Below are 21879 nucleotides of genomic sequence, written 5' to 3'. Positions count from 1 at the left end.
GGAGAGAGTCTGAAGGCTCTCAGGACAGAGGAGCTCAAAGCTACCCAGCAGACCTGAAGGCCTGAACCTGAATACAGCAGCTGTATCCCATGGCCCTGCCTCCCAGGCAAAGATGCCTGCTGGAAGAAGACCAGAGTGTGCAGAAGGCTGTCATTGTATTGGAGCCCTGGCCAAGACATGGGAGCACAGGACAAGTAGCATCCATGTGAGTTCTGCCTGCCCAGGGAGACCTACAAACCCACCACATCCCACGGCACCCTGGCCAGATGCCCCCTTACAGCTCAGCCAGGCACCCACTGCCCCTTCTTGCCAAGGTGGGACACAGGACCTCTTTCAGCAGGACAGGCTCAAGGACTGGGTCCAGCTCCTCGCCGACATTCTCCAGCAGGAAGGGCTTCCCAAAGGTAATGGCATTCTCCAGAGTTGTGAGGAAGTCCCGGTCGCTCAGCTTGGACACCTCCAGGCTGTTTGCCTTCTCCTGAAAGGCAGCAGGGGAGGGCAGGGTCTGTGTGATGTCCTGCCCACCTTCACATCCAGCTCTGGTCATTGGTACAACTCTCGTTGGGCTGATTTAGCTCCCTAGAGCAGTGGAAATAATCTTTTTTCTTGCTTGGCTAGACTTTGGCTATTTTGGCAAGTTTAGCCCATATCATGTTTAGCAGGCACTAGAGACAGCTCAGTGGGGCAGCAGAAAAGTTTGGGAACAGGGAGAACCTCCTTCAGAGAGCCATACCCCTCTGTAGCCCCACACTGATGACTCAGAGCTCATTTTCATGCAAAGTGAGAGCAGCTGGATGGTAAAAGTTCTCAGGGAGCAAAGCAGGAGCAGCTGCCTGAGCCTCCTGCCTGATCCTTCAAAAGGGCAGTGAGTGCCTCTCTAGAGAAGAGGTGGTGGTGGCCAGTGTTCCTGGCACTTTGGCAGCGGGGACTGTGTTTGCTAATGAGGTAATGCCTTGCTTCTGTTCTAGGGACCTGAAAGACCATTATGGGAGATGCTGGTGTTCTGAGATTCCCAGAGTGGGAATCTGATGCTTCGCTTGCTTACGGCAGGGCTCTTCCTGCCCTGTGCTGCTTTCCCCAAGAAGGGAAATCCATCTGGGATTAATGTGGATGTGGAACCTGTCTGGTGGTGGGGAGGCTGGGCTGGGACAGTGTGGGGTCTTGCAGCTCTAGAGCCCAAAGCCAGAGGTTGCTCCTGACGGAAAGCAGCTTCCCCTATCCTGGCAGACCTGGCTTTCTTCCCCACAGCTCTTACCAGGTTCTTGATCCACTTGTTTGCTTGTCCTTGGGGGTCTATGAAGTGAGTCCAGCGCAGGGAGAACCAGGTTATTACCCCATTCTCCACAGACAGGGTGTCGTTGGGTAAACCAGCAATCTAATGGGGTAGAAAAAGCTGTTGGACACCTGGCAGCACAACACAGGTGACCAGAGAGAAGCCCTTGTTGCCCTGGCCCAAGTGCTCCCAGGGTGTGTACAGGGGATGGTGGTGAGGGTACCTCTGCCAGCAGCTGGCACAGAGCTGCAGCTCTGCCCACAGTGGCTGAGCCCTGGGATGGAGTTGTGCTGCAGGGTCAGGCTGGGGCAGGCTATGGCCAAGGCTTGGCTCTTGGCCTGTGGTTTGTAAAGGGCAAGCCTTACAGGTCAAGGCTGATGCCTTTATTGCTGCTGTTTGCTGCTGCCCAGGTAACTGCTCTTTGTGCAAGGAGCCCAGCAGCAACTCCAGATCTGCAGTGTGGAGGTGCTTGGTCATTATCCAGTGGTTTGATTTGGGGTCTGCCTTCTGGTACAAGTGATCCTACTGAGTGGTGAGCTGAGTGTTTTAGTCTCTGCTGGAGGTCCCTGCAGCCTCAAGTGTTGGGTTTTTCTGGAACTTGCCTGCCAGGAGCGGATTTCCACGGGGTCTCCCAGGGTGCTGATAAGGCTGGCGTCCGAGCTGTGAGGGATGCTGTTTTCTGTCAGCTCCCTCATCCACTCCTCAGACAGTGCCATGCGGTAGTCTCCCTGCCACGAGAAACACCATCATAGCCTTTCTTTTAGCTGCAGCTAGTCTGCTGCAAACAACCCTCCTGATTCCATTCAAATGAGGCCTTGTGCAGCCTCTGGCACAAATGGAAAGTGATCCGGGAGGATCATCTTGCACCCTTGTGTCCTTGTTCCTTTCTCCCTGGCCAGGACAGCAGAGCTAACCATGCCCCTTGCAAGGAGCACTGCACACTTACTGTGAATGGGCCCAGGTAGGCCACAAAGCCAGCTGCAACAAGCACATCCCCACTGCTGTTGTTGATCTTGTCATCCAGGCTCTCCACAGTGTCCTGCCAGCGCACCTTCTCATCAGCCAGGCTGTTTATGAGCTGTGGGATAAGTTGCACACCTGAGAGCTGCTGTGTGGTCTAACCTTGTGTCCCAGACCTGCCACCCTCTGGGTAGTTTTGCAGGTGACTGCAGTGACCACAGGTTGGGGTGGCCCCTGATATATTCTGAATTCTGTTCCCAGCTTTGAGCACTTAATCTTGGGATTACTGGGCTGTTCTCAGCTGTCCTGGAGACCCATTGCTAGCTGAACAAGCTGTGCACAGGAGGACAGCAGCTTTTCACATCAGTGAAAAAGCTTAGCTTCCCAGTCCTGTTGTGCTGCTGAGATCTGGCCAGGCACCTTCAACCTAGGGTTGTCGTGAGCTGCAGCCACATGGATGTTTTCACCACTGCGCTGCCTGATCTGAAATCAGGTTGCCTCATGCGAGCAGGCAGAACCCAGCTCTGTCCCTTACCACATCGGCACGGGCCAGTCTCTGCTGACACTGCTCACACTTCATCTCCAGCTCCTCCTTGTTGGCTTTGCAGCTGTCGTACTTGGCCTGCAGCAGGGCAATGCCATCTTCAACCTCCTTCAGGCGTGCCTTGGCTTCGTCAAGGACCAGCTGAGTGGCGCGCAGGTCCTCTTCTGCCTCCCGCAAGGCTTGCTGGGGACATGCACAAGGAAACAGTGAGGATGGTTGGGCACGTGGTCAGGCTCTTCCCCCAAAAGGCAGAGACCTTGGAGCAAGAGTTGGTTTTCCATAAAAGTGCTTGCTGATAAGCGCTAGCTACTGGTATCTCAGTATCTCAGTCAATCCAATCACTGGATGACAAAGGTTGACCTGCCTAACTCCAGGACTAAAAGTAGGGGCAAAGAGGGCATTTCTGCATAGCTCCAAGAGCCTGTATCAGCTTACACAAGCTCAGGATGTGGCCCACTGATGAAGGGGAGGAAAGGTTCCTCTGCTTGTTCCAAACTTATAATAAAGAAATAGCTAGGCTTGGAGAAGCTGAAACACTAGTGAGGTGTGGGAAAGTTTCTGTAAGTATAGTTCATGCTGAGTTCCTGACTTAGCACTAAAAACAAGGTATCGCTTCTGTCCCAGTATGTTCTAGGCTGATTTCTTCTACTTTATCCCATTAACGGGTTTTGGGGCTTTGGCTCTGCTAAGGCTTGGTCTGAACATTATGTCCTGACTTGCAGAACATGTTGATTCCCAGCACCTCCTGCAGAAGGGAGCTGTTAGTGTTCCCAAACACCTAAAGCATCTGGGTCATGCCGTCTCTTACCCGCTTGGGCTCCACGACCTTGGCCACAAAGTGGTACTTGTGCATGGCACGCACCCACTGGCAGATGGAGGTACAGGCTTTGGAGACCTTGGCGATGGCAGCTGGCTGAAACTCTTCATTGTCAATGTAGGGCTGGATGGCCTTGATCACATTGTCTGGAATATTGTCCTGCAAGGAAGGGTGTGAGAGAAACCAGTGATGAGCATGCTAAAGGTCTGATTGAGGAAAGTCTCAGAACTTTCCCCAGTGGCAGCAGCCTGCCTCAGGAGTGGTTAATGCATCACATTGGAGCAAGAGGAATCAAATTGCTGCATGTTCAGGCCTGGGAGGCATAGCTGTGGGATTGGGCAAACCCCTTCCCATACCACTTCCATCCAGCTCCTCCACACGAAAGAGCAGAGGGACAGAAGGAGAAGATGTGTGTGTCTGGATCCCATTGCCCAAGGCAATGAAGTGCAGCCAGCTGACATGAGCACTTCCAGGTCAAATATGTCCCCCTCCTCGGTGCTGCTGAAGGGTGTTGCCCACAAGGAGCTCTAAGCTTTACTGCATGAGAAGGATGTCTGTGAGGCAGTATCTGATCCCAGTAGCAGCTTCGTTCTGCCCCTGCTTACCTTATCATACTCAGTCAGGCTGTTCAGGAACTGCACTGGGTCCTGGAGAAGGGCCCTGCCTGGCTCCCAGTAATCATCCACCTTGGTGCCTATTTTTTCTCCTGCCACCTTTTTGGGCTTTTTTCCTTGCATTATGCAGACAGCTTCAATCACTATCTTCACACCGGGGGGAGGCCGCTGCAGCGCTCGTACCTTCAAAACCCAAATGGAAACAGTGGGTTGACCTGGTTCTCTGGGAAATGGGGTGCTCATCCCTCCCTCAGCTGGACCAGAGGACACTGGGACTAGAGGCAGGATATTTAGAGGATGCAATACAGAGGCAGGAAAGAGAGAGATATTTGAATGCAAAGATGGTTATCAGAAAGGGCATGGAGCAAACTACAGGTAGGCTGAAAAAGCCTGCCCTGATACTCTGATGGGTGTATCTTACAGGCTGAAAATATCTTGGCAAAGGAGCTAGATCTGTATGGCCCCAGGAAGAAGGTTGTATGGGAATGGGACACAGGCAGACTTTCTTCTTTGCTCTATGGGCTCTCACTTGTCTTGTGCCCCACCACAGCAATGCTGCACCCCATGAGCTGGTCTTCAGCACTTGTGGAGGGACTGCTTGAGTCTCCCCTCAAGCAGGCACCAAGGAGTGCTGCTGCAGCACCCTTGAGATGGCTGTGTCAGGAACCCTTGAGACTGACTCCTGCTTTTTCCTTTCTAGTGCTGACCATTCTTGCCATGTCCAGCTGGAGATACTCCCAGGCCTTCCCACTGGACACTGTCAACAGAGCAGCAGACTTTATGGCAACACTGAGGCTGATCTATCCCCATGCAGACACCCTCTGTGAGAAGGACTTCAAGTGGCTCTTTGACTGCCCTAAGACAAAGCAGTTCCTCAAGTGGTTCTGCAGCACAGTGGGTGAGGAGAATGTGCTGAGCCCAGCTGAGGTGGAGGCCTATGATGCCCTGCTGGCTGCAGGAAAGCCCATCTTGGATGGTGATGCCCTTGAGAAGACATTGCAGATGTGCTGCCAGTTCCCACAGCTCCCGAGCATGATACCAGATGACAAGGGTCCCTCTCCAGAGGCCCTGCAGCAGGAGCTTCAGGAGCTGAAGGGCTATCATGACCTGCAGCTCTGGCAGTACAGCAAGCTGCTGGCTTGGACAGACAAGCTGCAGCAGGAGCAGAGGTACCTGGAGGAGAAGGAGAAAGTGGTGAAGCAGGACTTGAGGATGGCTCAGAGGGACTTGGAAAGGAAGGTCTTCCAAGCCAGAGCTGTCTTGAGCCAGGTCAGCAAAGCTGCAAAGCAGCTGACAGAGTGTCATGGGAACATGGGGAAAGGCCAGCAGCCAGCACTGCTGTGCCTGATGGATCTTGGCCCTTACAGGAAGCTAGAAAAAGAGGCCACTGATGCATTTGAAAACTTCATTCAGCAGGTCCTACCAGGGAGTATCCAGGCTTCAGATGCTTGGGAAGCAAGGGCACAGGGAGAGAGCAGCCTGAAGGAAGGGCTGGAGGCTGGGACACAGATGGACTCATACTGGGAAATATCGGAGCGAAGAAGAGGAGCTCCTTATCAAGAATGTGCAAAGACACCATGCAAGGTGGCACCAGCAAGTCAGGGAATACTGGTCCAAGAATCAAGGGCAGAGCTGCTAGTGGAGGGGAGGAATGAGAGGGAGGTGTTGAGTATGGAGGGTGAGGAGAAAAGAGATGACAGCCAGGAAGTCACAGATAAAATGAACACTAAGAAAACATCGATGCCAGAAAGCCTTGGTAGTGATGAAGATGAGCTACTGGAGGATCAAGATAGCTTCTGGAAGGAGCTGGGCCGAATAGAGACAGCACATATCTGCGCCCAGAGGGAGGTGATAGTCATGTCAGCAAAAGTGGAAGGCTACCATGCTGCGCTGGAGTGGGCCCAGAGGACTCTGGAAGCTCTTGAGGATAACCAGGTAGGGCCAGTGCCCCCATTCCTCCACCATTCTCTGTGGCAGGGTCTGCCTGTGCCGCAGGACGTCTCTCCTGCTGAACGCTGGAGCACAGCTGACATGTCAGGAGGGGGTGGCAGAGCCAGGCAGCACATTGGTGCACCCTGACACCGGCCTGTCTTGCCTCCCCCCTGCACAGCACGCAGTCGAGGCAGAGCTCCAGGGCCAGGTGAAGGGGCTTCAGAACCAGATTCACTCCCTGTGCTTCGACATCACACACACTCTGACCCACCAGCTACCGCCCCTGCTGAAGGCAGAGGCCCGCCGTGCTCACCTGCCCACCCTGCACAGGCACATCAGCCTGGAAGCTGCCTGGCTGCAGAACACTACCAGGAGGCAGGAGGAGCCCGCTGCGTGGTTTTTGGGCCAGCAGAGCCGCCTGGATCTGCTGGAGCTCCAGCTGGAACTGGAGAGGCAGGAGCTGGAACACAAGGCTGCTTGGCTGGGGAAGGTTGAAGCCACCATGAGGGAAGAAGCCCAGAGAAGGCTGCAGGAGCAGCAGAACTACTTCAAAGATGCCAGCTCCTCCCAGAAGCATCGTCCACGCAAATGGATAGACCCCAAAGACGTCACTGCTGAACGGTGAGGGCCTGGGGGGGCTGTGTGCATGAGGAACAAACTACATGTGGAGGAAGTGGCATGGGAATGGCAGAGGCAGGCAGCAGACCCAAGCTACCAGGCAGTCTAGCAGTGCTCTTCTGCCAATGCAGAGCCACCCTGAGTCCACGGTGGTGTGAAATTCCCCAGAAGATGCCATCTGCTTCTTCCTGGCTGACTAGGGCTGATGCAGCAAAGCATAGGCTTGGAGAAGGGAATGAGTAGGGAGAACAGTTTTTCTAGCATGTTAAAGTAGAGAGTCTAGGGGCAAGTCTTCATCCATGGAGCTGGGCCCCAAGGAAGCACAAGTTGCTTGGAGCAAGGCCTTTCTCTGGCTACATTGATTGGGTCTTCTCAGTCTTCCCCACACAGTTCTGTAGCAGCTGGTGCTGGTGTCTGCCAGAAAGGAGTCACAGACTGGCTCTTCAGTCAGCCTGGTCCTTTATGGTGCTCTTCTTAGATCTCTATGATATGGGCTGCTCACTGGGAGTGGCTATCCTCTCACTGTTGACCCACATCTGCTTGCATCCCACTCTCAGAATGCACAATGACCTCTGAGCCCTGTTCTTCCTCAGTGCTGGCACTGTACTCACACTTGTGGCTGGCTGTTCCACCCTGCAGGATCTGGGACATGCTGATGCATGAAGATCACAAGAAGGAGCCTTTCCACAGCTATGAGGCCATAGCAGCCAAGTGTTCCCAGTTGGTTGAGAAGAAGAGGGCACTGGAAGCCCAGCTGGTAGCTCCTATGCCCCAGGTATCTGCCCTGGAGGCCTCCATAGAGGTGCTCTACCGGCAGCTGTACAACAGCCACAACCAGCTGCAGCTCTCCTCGCCGGTAAGGAAGCACTCCTGCTCTCTGGGCCTTGCTGGGTGGAAGAGGGCTGGGTGTAAGAGCCCTCTGCCAATCCTCCCTGGGTGCAGGAGGGAGAACTCACTGCCTCTCAGCCCGCAGAGGGAAAGGAGGTTGAGCTGATCCTTGCCTTATCCTAAAAACTATGCAGTGAGGTATTGTGTGGCTGAGGCACAAAGGTGATTCTCACTGTGTCTCACATGTACTGTAAAGTGCCAAGATCAGGGTGCCTTAGCCAAGGAGTTCCAGTAAGCTACTGCTATTCCTTGGTCTAGGAGTGTTTGGAGACCACAGCTCGGTGGGTAGTTTGTTTTTGGTGGGCTGAGATGTTCCAGAGGTGTGATGAAATCCCCCCTTTCTTTCACATAACTTTGGGCTCTGCCCCTCAGGAGTTCACCGAGCTGATGCTGGAACTGATGATCATGCAGGACAAATTCTACAAAATGCTGGTAGACCTCCAGAGTGACTTGCAGGTCAAGCGCAGGTCTCTGCAGGAGAACCCCATCCTGCAGACAGAGCGCAACCTTTACGTGTATTTTTACTGCAATGAGGATCGGCTGAGAGAAGAGGTGGAGGAGCTCGAGAAGCAGGCAACAGCTTCCTCCAAGGGACGCCTGATGGAGCTGCCCTGTGCAAAGGAGTAGGTCGAAGGGATGTTTGCACCCTGCCATAGTAGTGGTGTCTTTTTTGGTTGGGCTGGGTCCTTAACCCTGGACTAGGAGAGAATTCTGGTGGTCTCTGCTCCATTGACAGGTTACTTGGGTCATGGCCCAGCAGGGTTTAAAAGAAGCAGGGAGCTTATTCCTTAAATACAGAGTTTCCCAAAACTGGGTTAGATGATGTGTAAGAAATTGATGCATCTTGTGGCATTGGAAGCCTTGGGTAGACAAGACACTTCTCATGCCAACTCTACAAGAGGATGGGTGCTGCAGGCAAGTGGACTGACACCCTCTGTGTCCCACGTCCTGGGGAAGGGACTTGTGTGTCTTTTGTGGGGAATAAAAATGTGTGTTATTCATAACTGCAGAGCAATAAGCTGTCCCAGTGTGGTGAAATCTTGTACTTACTGAGTGTACTGTACTCTTGTACTATGGGCTGTGATGCTTGCCAGGCTCAGAATCACCCTTCCTTCTCTCGCTATCCTATTTCCTTGAATTCAGCCCACTGCCTCTTCTCTGCCTGTGTTTGATCCCCTTTCAAAGAGCCTGTGGATACAGTGTCCTGCTAGCTCTATCTCTGTGCTGTGCAATCAGTACTCGGGGTTGCATGGTGGTACCTGCTGCCTACCCCCATGGAGAGGCACCATGGGGTAAGCCCTCCTCCACGCCCTCTCCAGGATAAATTGGAAACACCCAGGAGCCACTTACTGCCTCTGCCCTTTAACTTTCACTGAAGGAGTGAAGGTGAAAAGCTGCATGGGCAGCTGCCAAACTGAGCCCAGGGGGATGGATGGAGGTGCTGGAAAAGGCTGGGGGTGTTGCAAACCTATAGAAGGGGAATTGCTGCAAAGTGAGAGGCTGTCCTTGACCAAACCCAGCTCTACCACCCTCTCCCTTGACACAGTTACCTCTGTAACATCATTTCTGTTGAGGTTCTTCAGGCTGGCAAGAGCAGCATCCAGGGCTGGGAGGGCTTCAGCCAAGTCCTTCTGAGCATCATCTGCAATGGCTTGGGCTGTCTGAGCTTTCTCATTAGCCTTTGCCTCCTCAGCCTGCACAGCACTTCTTGTCTCTTCAGCCACAGCTGTGTCCACCTGCAACACCCGAGACAGCCTCAGAAACACGCTGGAGGCACAGCACCCCTTGGCTAGGTAAGGATCATAGCTGTCCTGGCGGCTTGTGTATCTTCTTCCAGCAGAGACTGCAGGGACCTAATTGCTGGAGGGGATCCCCTTCCTGTGTCATACCAGGAGAAGGTTTTTGTCAGCCTGTATGAACCACCCACAAGCTCCAGCTCTGCCTGTGCCTGGAATGGTGTTAGTCTTCCAGGAATTAGCTACTCTACCCAAGGTGAGGATGCATAGGGGTGTAAATTTGTAGGGAGATGGAGGAATAAGAAGATATGCTTAGGTGTTTGTTTTTCAAACTGTCACTTCTGCCTACCCCCAGGGCTAAAACACTACCAGGAGGTGTAAAGGAAATGTGGAATATAGCTAAATCCTTATCTGCTATGTGGGAACTTGGGAAATTGCAGACTCTTTCCCCTCTGCATGCATATGATATTAGTGTCTCTGTTCACTCTGTCCCAGTGTGGCCATTCAACAGTAGGAGATGGGCTGGGAGGAACACAAGGAGAGAAGGCAGTGACAGCCAACACAGGACAGTTCCCTCTTCTGCAGTGGCATGAATGCCTGTGTGATGATCTCAGAGGTTTGGGCTAGCAGGGGCAGGCTGCAGCTGGATCAGCTCCCTGGGGACGGGATGTGGGGCAATGATCAGCAACATTCAACACCAGTCTGGGCTCTGAGCTGCTCAGGCCACCTGAGGATTGTGTTAGGAGTGTTGCTAGTCTGTACGTGCAAGGACCAGTGAGGAAAAGGAGCTGATACCTTGGCTGGCTGACCCCTGGGTGCTGGTTTCAGACAGGGGCACGTGAGCCACCACTTCTGCCAGCAACTGGCCCTACCAGCAGCAGAGCAGGACCCCAATAGAAGGCAGTTCTTGCTGGTAATGCTGCTCTGCACAAATACCTGCTGTGCCAACTTGAGGCATTTTTACAATAGATCAAGCAGGACCACAATGCCTGCCAGGCCCCCCAAGCCTTGTGTCCAGTCCAATCTGAGCAGCCAGAGCTGGAAACTGCAGGGCTGCCCAGCAGCGGTACCTTGATTTGCTCGATGGTTGCCTCTGTGTCCTTGGCTGCCTGTGCCAGGAGAGGGCGGGCGGACTCCAGCTCCTCCTGCATCTTTGCTACGTCCTCCGCTGTTCGCAGGAGCTGCGGAAGCAAAGCAGTGAGAGTTGGGCAGCAGCCACGGAAAAACCCAGGAAAAAGCTGTGCTCTCCTGGGTGCTCCCTGCCCAGTGTCAGGCTGTACAAAGCAGGTCTTGCCCTGGTCCCTGCTTAAACAACACTCTGACACTGTGGTGTGCCTATGAACAGTAGTGCCTAATGGTGCCTGCACATATTGGGCATTACTTCATAAGCTCACGGCAATTAGGCAGCAGAACAATGTTTCTGTTATAGGGCTTCCAATTAGAAGGTTAATAAGGAACATCCTGAGAGATGAGCTACACAGAGGTCTGTGGTCCCCAAAGGCTGGGGACCATTATTCTTTTAGAGCTGTTACAGATTCAGACCTTCAGAAAGACTGGCCCTGGCAGAAGGCATAGGTCTCGCTTTAGTTTTTACACAGGAGATGTGTAGAGCATCTCATTGCATCTCTGCAGCTATAAATACACTGCCCAGAGTGGGTAAGGGGTGGCCCCACAGCTCTCCTGGGTGTGAGGAACGAACCTTGTCCAGGCCACCTTTCATCCTGTTTTTGGCTGTCTTCAGCTCCTGTTGCTTCCTTCCAATGAGGGAACTGAAGATGCTGAGGAACTCGAGGTAGCTCTTGGGAGTGATATAATTGTGTCTGCCCAGCTCTGCTAGGAACAATTGACACTTCTTTGCCACACTCTGATGGATTGCTACACATACTTGAATCTACAAGGAGAAAGGAAAGAAATAATCTTATTCAATACTGAACATGGGGTAGGCAAGTCTATGTGATGCCCAGAGAGAGCACAAAGGGCTTCCAAAGAGCCAAAGTATACAGTCACAGCAGAGCTTATGTATGTGTGTGGGCTTCAGTGCCATAGAGGGGTGACAAATGGCCATGCCTGTTTCAAGGCATACAAAAGCTATCCAGTTCTGCATTTGAATGACCTTGCCCTGAAACATTTCTGCTGCAGGGTAGGACCTTTCTGCAGTTGTGCCCTGCATCCATTGTCTTGGTGTATCTGGATACACGGCACTCTGAACATACAGGAACAGTGTATTCTGTTGAGTGTGGCACCTACCATCCCACTGATATCTTCGTTACCAGTACCAAGAAGTGGGAGTTCATTCAAGAAGGAGGAGGCAACGCTCTGCAGGGCTTCAGCAGGCCACTGATTGAACCAGTCAATGGTACAGCAGTTCACAAGAGAGGGGAACTGCCTCAAGCGTGCGCGGAAGACTTCTCCAAGAGGGCTGAGGGTAAGGTATGCAGAAAATATGTGTTACAACCAGCTTGAAATACAAGGACAAAACAGCTTTCCTTCTTCCACAGAACCACCCTGAAGTGGGAAGAGAATTGCAGAGTAAGAGGGCCAGGAATATACCCAAGGAAGGAGGGAAAAGGGGAATGAAAGTTCAGGCAGTGAGCTGCTGGTCCCAGCTCACTCCTTAGAAGTCCTTGGTATATTCTGGAAGCATTAAGATGGTAGTAGGGTGATATTTTATGGGTCCCTCCCCAGGAAGAAGGACTCTTCAGGTAAATGTGCTCTGAAGTTTATTTCAAGCAGGTGGCTGCAGAGATCACATCACCAGACTAAAATCGTGGTCCTGATTCTTCTACTTGTACTTGCACTGAGAGTGCCCGGTACCTTCTGGTATCCCTCCCACAAGCAAGCAAGCTGCTTATGGACTATGCACTAGATTCATGAGTAAACATGGTGCAACTGAGCCCCAAATTCAAGAAAGATGTTTTTGTAACAAATGGCTCAATGGTGCATGAAGGAGCAAGAAGCTTGTATTTAATCTGGATCACATATAATCATATTCTCGAAATTTTCAAACCTCATCTTGAAACCAGCAACGTGTAAAAAAAAAAAGAAATTATCCAGTCCTATGAGAAGGTAAACTATACCCATATTTCTCCTCCTCCTCCAAAGCCCGGGGCTTGGAAATAAAGATCCCATTACAAAATGATGCAAGGCAAAGGAGGAGGAAGGAATAATTAACATGAAAAGCACGGACTCCCAGGCCTGAACTGTACCTCATGCACAGGACCATGTGGATATTGCTGCGGACCCGTCCTGTGTATGCAGCCATCAAATTAGCCTTGGTGGGCTGCTGCCCGAGATCTCGAACAACAGGCTTCATAGCTGTCATGATCTGTTCTTGGTCATCAGGATTGTAAATGTTGGGAACGTCACCGGAGTTGAGCAAGTTGTTGATATCTTCAAGGAAGGATTCATTTTTAATCTAAGTAGATGACAGGTAAAAAAAAAAAGCACTTTCCTAAGTCAGAAGGCAGTCGTGTCTCACATGCCATGGAGATCATTTCTGCATAAATATAGCCCTCAGCCTCTGCTATAAGAAACCATTTATGTGATCACTTGGCTCCAGTAAAGCACACTCTGACTCTTGCCCAGCAGTTCCAATTGAACAACCACGTTCATCCATTTCAGGGATGGGGGTATGTGTCTGAGAAAAAACCTCCTCATGCCCCTTCACTGCCTCCTTACAGACAAATTGAGCTCAGGCCCTCACTCCCTGCATCACAGTTGACTCTGCAGTCAGACCCCAGATATCTGGTTGCTCCGGGTCTTCGTTCCTCCAGCACAGAACACTTCATTATTAAAATAAAGCTTATCAATGTGGGAGACAAAGTAATTGTAGGGATGTGTCACAGTCCGTGGGACGATCTCCCTCCAGTGCTACGCTCACCTCTCCACCTTTGCTAAATCAGAAATACACAGCATCCATCTCCTTGACTAAATGAACCCTCCCGTGCCCCTCTGCTCCCACATATGCTTCTCACTGCAGGGAAAAGGCTGCAAGAACAAGCAGCATTTGACTGATGCTCATCTCACTGCTTAGGGCTGTGCCACATGGGAATGGTTCCTATGATAATGAAGGCAGTAAAAAAGCCTATGGGGAACATAACTGTGAATTCCAGAAGTTGGCCTAGTCATTAGCAAGTTACAGTTTACAGTTACAAGCCAACAAAACCCTGGGGAACCAGCAGGTCCTAAATCTACTGGTATCTTTGAAAAGAAGAAGAATCCTGTTACTTAGGACTTCTAATATCAGTGGCCAACATAGTGCTTAGCTTCAGGCAGCTGGGTCTAAAATCTTTGAACCCGCCAAACCCTTGCATAGAGCTGAAAGAAGCTTCCTTGAGCAAGAGAACAATCAGCCCACTCACACACCTCTCTACAGTCCCTCTAGCATAAATGCACCACCTCCAGTTTCCCTGGGGCTTTTTCATAAGATGATGAATGTAGGCTACTGAAGAAATACAAGTTGTGTGTGGTTTGTATCAAACTCCTCAATCCCCTTTAGGGGGATTTACTGAGCTTAGAGATGTGTTTCTGACTCCTTTTGAGATGGAATCCACCATGCTAATACTCCCGTACCTGTGTGTCTACAAACAGGAATGTCTTGGGTAGACATTGAAGGCCTGCCTTCATCATGATCTTCCTCACATCATCTCGCCATTCGGTCATGCCATAATTTTTGGACAGTTCGATCTGGAAACACTCATATTCTGACCTAAAGGAAAGAGAAGCCTGTGGAGTGACATCCAATTAAAATATCCTCTTCTGTCAATCCTGAGTATGTGTTGTAGACTCAGGGGGAAAGGACTCAGGCAAGTTGTTTTCCTACAATGAGTCCTGAGCACGTTTGAGCTCGTGCATGTTCAGCCACCAACCCAGGAGCATGTTTTACTCAAAGCAGAGATACCCAAGCTAGCTACAAACCCAGTGTAGAGGTACACATTACTGAGCACTAGCTCTTGAGTCATTTGAAGAGTCAGCTGCCAAAAAAACGTGCAACTGGTAGTGGGAAGGGCAGAAAAAGAGATTCTCTGAATGCAGCCCCAATGGAGCTGCTCCACGATACATGCATAGGTGGGAGTGCATTACTTACATGTGAGATGCCAGTCTGGTGAGGGACTGTCTACCACTTCCTCCAACACCCAGGAGAAGAGCGTTCCCCGGAGCCTGCCGCAGAATCCGGCTGATTCGGCAGATGTGCTGGATTGCATCCATGAAAAGCACAAGCTTCAGCTCGGGGGTGTTGTTTTGATTGTACTCTTCCAGGTAATCCTCAATCACAACCTTCAGCTGTGGGCAGAAACCTTCAGTTGTGGCTACCAGATAAAAGCAATAGTGTGTGTGGGGGGAGGTGATTGCAGGCCAAGCCTGGACCGTGAGAGGGCAGAGGCTGGTGCTCAGCAGGGTCTGGGGGCAACTCTCCTCCATGCTTTTATAGGAAGTGGCATTAGACTGGGCTGAATTTAGATAGTGGTGGTGGCAGCAGCTGCTGAATAGTGACCTTAAACTAACTCAGGCAAGTGACTAAGGTCTGCTGTTCCCAACAGTGCTGTTTGCCTGGAGAAACAGCAGGGTGTAGTTCAAAATAAAATAGCTTATGGCTGCCTGATCCATACTGCTTCAGGGCCTCCCTCTGGGACAGTTTCCTCGCTCTATAGCTGCCCATTGCCTGCTGCTGCACCCTGTGGTTAGGATCCTGGCTGGAAAGGGCAAGTGCTGGAAGAAAACAACACTGGCTGTAGATGGGGAGAGGAGCACACTCCTCTCCCAGTCCAGTCATCACATGGAACAGTTGCAGGAGCAGTTTCTCCTGCCCTTTCCAGGGCTTTTTTCAACAGCACCCTCAGGCCAGAGAAGGAGATGAAGCATGAAGATATCTGGGATTTGATCCTATCCCCTCAGCAGTCTCACTGTGAACTTGGGCAAGCAACACCAGCTGGAATTCATACAGTGCTGGAATCCCTGCCTAGATGCCAAAGTCCTGTATGCATCAGGGGACTGTGTGGCAGCCTGTAAGTCTGGCTGTCTCAGCTGTGCTCACCTCAGTGGGGGACAGGCCTACCTACTTTGCAAAAGGGATTGGAAAGCTCAGTTAATTACCAGTCCTCGTCACACAGCTATCACAAGAGAAGAGACGACAGGATAATCATCTGTTTCTGATAATGAGTGCAAAACGCACTGCTCATTGCCTTTGCTTAATTACCACTACCGAAGTACTCGTAGTATCTTCTCCAACAGGGAATCTGGCAGTAACATTAATTACTTGTAAAGGTCAATTGTGAAGTCTTTAATGGCAAAAGTAGTATTGTTTGGGGGTAATGTGCCATTTCTTTCCAGCAGTTTTCACTTTGCAGTCCCAAGTGCAGCTCATTTCGGAGATTCGGCATAGCAGGCTGCCTCCAGGATTGAAAAGTAGAGACAGCTTGTTCCACCTCAATTTCTCATTGTGTCAAATACAGCTACTATCCATATATGGGGTAGGAGTTCACAGGAGACCCCTGGGAGGGTTTGTGGTTCCAGACACCTTCAATTACAGCAGCTCCACCATCACTATTAACTGTTTTCCTTTGTTTACAAAAGCCTTGGAAGATATGAACACAGTTCACATCATGATTCCGAGGGTCCTTACCTTTTCCTGGCTGTCGATTGCTTTGTATAGTTTGACATTGGCACCTGGCTCCATGAAGTCCCCAAACAGAACTGGCTGGGAGGGGATGACCTCCTCAAAAGTGGTGCCAAACTCCTCCATCTTCTTCATCATTAGGTTGTCAAACCAGGTCCGGTCCTCCTCGTTGACCAAGCGATCACAGAAGACCCGGCAGCTCTCGTGGTACCACAGTCTCAGCAGGTCCAATTTGTCCTGGTAGGAAATCCCAGCAAAACAGCCCCCGTGAGAGAAGCAGAGAAGTGTTATGAGCATGACTGTCAGGAAAACTGGTTCCTGCCCAGCATGTGGCCAGCTCCACTCCTGCTAGAAGGCAGCTGGAGCGGAGAATGAACTGGGCGGAGGAAGCTGCTTTCCCTTCTCCTCTCAAAATCAACTCTTGTCAAAACAGCTGCTTTGCAGAGAGCTCATTACAGCTTCAGCTAATTCCCTACTCTATTTGTCCATATGCTGGGCTTTCTTTGAGAGATTTAAATTTTATGTTCTTTGTTTTTATCTTTCCCGAGTTTGATTTAATTTTTACAGTTTTCTTGTGTTTTTTGGGAAGATCCCTTTATTTGGCTGGTAGCACAGAACTAGGATCCTAAGCACTTCCTGTGATAAGTCACTCTCTACTAGCCAGGCTGGAGCCAGAGCAAGGTCCTCAGGAGAGCTGAAGGGGCAGAAGCCTCCACTGACACAAGCAGGTAACAGGACAGCACCTCTGCCCCTGTCTGGCCCCCTATGGCTCCATCCAGCCCTGAATGGATGGGCTGTGTTGTACTGACTCACCTGCTTCCACGCCAAGGAAGGGCTGAGGTGAAAGGGGGGGGTTTGTTTCCTACTGGTACCAGAAAATAGCCAAAGTGGGGCCCATCATGTTCATTGAGCAATTCCAAAATGCAGCTTCAATGGGAAATTGAAGCCTGATTGCAGGCCTGTCGACGAGGCCTCAGCTGGAACATTTCTGGTCTTCCCCTGGGTGGCACAGCTGTGCTGATGGGAGGACTCACCTCGACCTTGCTGGGCTCAGCCATGAGCATGCCCTGGAACACCTTGGAGAGGTCTCTCAGGTTGAAGGTGTAATGAGACTTTGCTGGTGTGGGCAGCAGCTGGGATGTGATGGTCATATACACATGGATAGTGGCATCCACCAAGGGCTCGTTCAAGTCTTTGACTGCAACTGCTCCAGCTGCAGAGACAGAGGAAGTTGGAGAGGATGCCAGTGAGGTGACTCTGGGCTGAGAAGGTCCCAACAGGGCAGGAAGGTGGCACTGAACGGCAGAGGTGCTCGGGCAGGAACACACTTTTGTCTGCTTTCTTCTGCAGAGACTGTGAGGCACCTGACCAAGCACCTGCTCACTGCAGTGGACAGTTTCCAATGAGTTTCTCAACTAATGTGAACCAGATTTGGGGATGGAAGAACATATCACAATGATTCTGTGATGCAAAAACTTTATACCCCGCAGAGACAGTGGAGACACTGCCAGAAAGGCAATTGATGCCTACCTGAAATACTCCAGACAGGTTTTCCTTCTTCCTTATACTCCCACAGTGGAGTCTTAGCTACTTTTAAGCTAGAATGTGAGTGCCCTCTTAGCTAAACCCCCTACAAATCATTATGCTCAGCAAATGCAAAGCCACTGAGGAAAAATTTCTTATGCAATAGTCTGGCAAGATTTAAACACAGCTGCCAGTTTCAGAGCATATTTTTTTTCTCTCAATGAAGTTTGTTACAAACATTCCTTAAGAAGTAGAGCCCTGTGACACCTCAGCATTTTGAACTTTTTTGCATGATTTCCAAAGTTCTTTAATTTCTCTTTAAATCACAGCTAGATGTTTCAGTGTGCCACTGAACTCTCAGCCAGGTACTGGCACTTGGGAATATTGCAAGCACCCAGAAAGCTCTGCTTTGCTTCTCTCATAGCTGACTATTCTCACTCCTTTCTACTGGCAGATTTGCAGATGAGGGCACATTTACAAAGATGATCCTAAATTCCCACCCTGTCAAATACAAGGGGACTCATTTCACTCTAAATGAACCCTTTTTTCTGGGTGGCTGTAGCACCATGCTCAGATCCACCCTGCTCAGCTGTCCACAGGCTGCAGCAGATGGAGAGTAACAGAAGGCTCTGCTTCCACTGAAGGCTGTTGTCTGGGCAAGTGTCTGTCTGCTGAAACACAGGTAAGCTATGTCATGCTGTGCCCATCAGCTTGTTCTGTTCACTGTCTCTCTCATCTTTCTGCTCTTACTTACGCACTGGAGTTCTGTAACTTCTTTCTCCTAGGAGTCCATCTAGAAAAAGACAAAAAAACCCTGAGTTCCAGCTTTACCTGCTAAGGTGAAGGATATCTGCATCATCCATCACAAATGAAATCCTCTTTGAAAGGCCCAGGCTACATGATATCTTATGGAACAGCGAAAGCTAAAGCTGAAGCTTGCTGATTTGCACGAGCAGAGTTTGGCCCTGAGATTAAACAGTGTATGAGCTCTCTGTTTGCTAAGATTCATACAACACTTTCCCAAAACCATCTTCAAGTGACTGCAAGTTTCAGCTTCCAACATTTTGATCGGATCATCAGTATTAATCCCTCCCCTTCCAACCTCCATTATCAGCAGGGTGACTTCCAACACGAGGAGAAGGTGGCAGTTTTCTGCAGGACTTACCCATCCAGCTGCCAAGGATGTTGGAGAAGATAGTCTTCTTGCTGCTGTCATCCAGCTCGGTGAAGGAAAGGTAGTTGAAATGGCGAGTGAAGCGTGGAGTGACAGGATTCCTTCCCCCTCCAGGAGGTCCCATGGCACAGACAAAATTAATATCTACCAGATTCTTAAAAGTACCTTGAAGAGTGCAAAATCAGGAATGAATGCTAAGTTGTAGCTGAAAACCCTGGCAGGTATTTCCACAGCAGGTACACGTATCTAACAGGCCAACTTTCAGCAAGAGCCCTGGGCTCAGGATCTGGGTCATACCGATCAATTTCCGGTCGTACCAGCCCTGGTGGTCCATGTACTGCCGCAGCAGCTCGATGGGTGGCTGAGCACCATATTGCTCCAGCATGGGCATGTTCAAGTCATCAATAAAAAATATGAAGTATCGACCAACTGGAGGCCCGTACACACCTTTCCGCCTGTAAGGAGAGAACCCATGAAAGGACACAGGACAACTCCTATTGCAAAGGTACTCCTATCTTGATCCAAAAGCACTCTTTTTTTCCTCCAGGTGTTTCCTGAATCAACAGTTTCTTATACTTAATAAACCCCATTATAAGGGCCTTTATATGGAAAAGATCTGGAGCAATGTTTGAGGCACTGGTTTCTTTCCAAACACAAGTGAAATTTTGTCTACTTATGCACAATGTCAGTGAATAAATGGGTGCAAATAAAAGCAAAACTTGAGCCCATGAATCTGTTGGAAACTTCAGAGCAGTGGCTGACCAGGGAGGCGAAATGGAAGCTGCTAACTGTGGGGAGTGGGACTGCGGGTGGGCAGCCACATTTTCTCCCTTCATCACTTTCTGTAAAGATCCCACACCAGGGTTTGCAAACACCTGTGCTGTGAAATGTAATATTTCTGGAATAACTAGAATTGGAGCAACTCTTACAGACCCTCACTAATCCTTCTCACTTTCTTGCCATCATATTAAGCTTTTACTGGCTCTCACAATCCCAGCTCAGATGTGCTGTGTGTTCTATTTGTTATCCACAGCTGTACGTGCTTGCGGCCCCTTCAGGTCTTGGGATGAAATTAAATGGCCAAGTTGACAGAAACACTGAGCTCAGGGATGCTGCTTTTGCACACACAGAAAGGAATCTTGCCTCTTATCCAGTTTGCTGTCAATGAGATCCTGGGTTTGGTTAGCAGAGGTGCGTGCTGAAAACATCAGGAAGTGGGTGATGTATTTGTTAGGCAAGTTCTTCAAAAGCTTGTCCGCAATTGTGAGAGTCTTCCCTGTGCCAGTGGGACCAATGCAGAGAACCTGGAAGCACAATCAGCAATGCAGCATAACACCAGGCAAGCAGTCTGTGTTTCCCAGCACTCTCACATTTGCTGGAGGAAATGCAGGTTACTGCTCACTTAGGAATTAAAAGGTTAGGTTTGTTTCTTCAGTAAGGTCAGCTGCCCAACAGATCTCCTGGTGTGGATGGAATCCAACCAGAGAAGCATGAAATCAAACTGTAGGAAACAGGTAAAGAGGGATGGTGATGGGCTATCCAGCAATTGCTGCATTTTGATTAAACAAAAGAGTCTTGACATGCCTTTGGGGCACTTGCACAGTGCCTGGGGACTGAGTGGAGAACTCTTAGGGCTTAAGCACAGATTTTGAGCAGAGAAATACAAATCCATGGGAGTGGGAAATAATCTCAAAGTGTCAGGTAGCTGTTAAATTCTGACTGCACTGGGAGAGGAAAAGGTTGAATCAAAAATTCAAAGACAAGGCTGGGCACATACTGGCTTATAGTTGGTGAGCAACAGCTCCAGCAGATACGCCATGCGGACTGTGTTCATTGTGGGCACAATAACATCACAGAAGTTGGTATCTGGAACCATGGTGAACTTTGCTGTAGGGTCCAGCCACACCTCCCAGTGCACCTGAAAGATATGAGTCTGCTTAGAGGGGACAGTTACATCTATCCCTTACAGGAAAAGAAAACTATTTCTGGTGTTTTCCCTGTCACCACTCCTTGTGTATTAGTTCAGATTCTGATGAGGAATTCAGGTTTCCAGCCCCTCTGTTAGTCTTGCCACCCTTATCTTTCTGTACGGCAATGCTGTGAGTGTTTGACTCACTTCTTTTGAGCGGGAGAGAGCCCAAGAGTCAGAGGTTATTGCTCCAGCAGCAACACACTTGCCCTCCCTTCTGAGAACTGGGATCACAGTGGGATGGAACACTTGTGATATTTGCAAGAATGGGAATTCTGCCCATGGCAGAGGCCCAAAAGGGGTCCTGTCTTCACATTTGGTGCCATCAGCCACATTGCACTCAGAGGCACATGAGGTTCTGTACTTGTACAAGACATGGATGAACCTCCCAGAGGCCACGATACAAGTGAGACAGAGGTTCTGCCAGGGATGTGCTGGAGAACACAGGAGAAGATCTGTATTTTTGACCACACTGGCAGCTTCTGTTAAGCATCTGATGTTTATGTAGGGCTCTTTTCTTTGATTTCAGGAAGGGGAAGCATTTTCCCTCTTTTTTTACTCCCTTTCAGCCCAGAGGCTGTTGACAGTCAGTCAAGATGGCCCTTACATGCCCTACTGCTGTCTCCTGTGAAAAAGATGGCATATTTGTCTGCTTTGCTGCTACTCTATACTCCACTGCACACAGCTCTTCTGCTGTTGTGCACTGCTTTTTAACACAGGCAGATCTATCCATTTGAGCTTCTCCTTGTCCTTCTCCAGCAACCACACCTGTAGAGCTCTCTCACTTTCCTGAGCACTGACAGAGGCACTCAAGTCTCAATTGACCAGCCTTTGGCTCAGATTTGAAAGATCTACTTCACAATCCTGAGGGCAAGAAGCTGCCTTTTTGATTCAGCAAAAAGCTTAATTTTGATTAAACATTCTTGTTTGGTTCCTATAGGCCTTTCTTATTTGCCCTTGATGAGAGAATCCTGCCAAATCCTCCAGGACTTTACTGCTTTCTGGTCCTTTCCCCTAGATTACCCATTTTGGAGGTGAAATATTTTACCTCTCTAACGACCTCTTCATCCACATCCTCTTCAGTACTACTAAGCCCAGCATCATCCAGTTTATAGTCATAAACCAGTCCTTCTTTTGGGAAAAGTAACTGGATCTGTGAGAAAAAAAGCTGTGGTGAACCTGGTTGCCACTCAGCTGAATTCATAGGAGGATCT

At 50.1% G+C, this 21879-nt stretch overlaps 1 protein-coding gene across 6 annotated transcripts in view; it reads right to left on the bottom strand.

Annotated features, from left to right (window-relative positions):
- Positions 1 to 21879, bottom strand: part of DNAH1 (dynein axonemal heavy chain 1) — an 88362-nt gene that overhangs the window by 8165 nt on the left and 58318 nt on the right. For all 6 annotated transcript variants that reach the window (XM_027700367.1, XM_027700368.1, XM_027700370.1 and 3 more), the window contains 22 exons: positions 21714 to 21818; positions 20474 to 20614; positions 19840 to 20000; positions 18994 to 19151; positions 18688 to 18861; positions 18277 to 18315; positions 17033 to 17211; positions 16005 to 16235; positions 14469 to 14665; positions 13955 to 14090; positions 12589 to 12797; positions 11630 to 11801; positions 11082 to 11273; positions 10453 to 10563; positions 9197 to 9382; positions 4200 to 4391; positions 3586 to 3753; positions 2769 to 2960; positions 2220 to 2351; positions 1876 to 2001; positions 1256 to 1375; positions 329 to 478 (listed from right to left, as the gene is read on the bottom strand). In XM_027700367.1, the coding sequence (XP_027556168.1) occupies positions 329 to 478; positions 1256 to 1375; positions 1876 to 2001; positions 2220 to 2351; positions 2769 to 2960; positions 3586 to 3753; positions 4200 to 4391; positions 9197 to 9382; positions 10453 to 10563; positions 11082 to 11273; positions 11630 to 11801; positions 12589 to 12797; positions 13955 to 14090; positions 14469 to 14665; positions 16005 to 16235; positions 17033 to 17211; positions 18277 to 18315; positions 18688 to 18861; positions 18994 to 19151; positions 19840 to 20000; positions 20474 to 20614; positions 21714 to 21818 (3471 nt within the window). The remainder of the gene's footprint in view (positions 1 to 328; positions 479 to 1255; positions 1376 to 1875; positions 2002 to 2219; positions 2352 to 2768; positions 2961 to 3585; positions 3754 to 4199; positions 4392 to 9196; positions 9383 to 10452; positions 10564 to 11081; positions 11274 to 11629; positions 11802 to 12588; positions 12798 to 13954; positions 14091 to 14468; positions 14666 to 16004; positions 16236 to 17032; positions 17212 to 18276; positions 18316 to 18687; positions 18862 to 18993; positions 19152 to 19839; positions 20001 to 20473; positions 20615 to 21713; positions 21819 to 21879) is intronic.

Source organism: Neopelma chrysocephalum, unplaced genomic scaffold, assembly GCF_003984885.1.
Source record: "Neopelma chrysocephalum unplaced genomic scaffold, ASM398488v2 Primary Assembly neopelma1_147, whole genome shotgun sequence".
NCBI classification, from domain to species: domain Eukaryota; kingdom Metazoa; phylum Chordata; class Aves; order Passeriformes; family Pipridae; genus Neopelma; species Neopelma chrysocephalum.
This window is presented reverse-complemented; position numbering and strand designations above follow the sequence as displayed.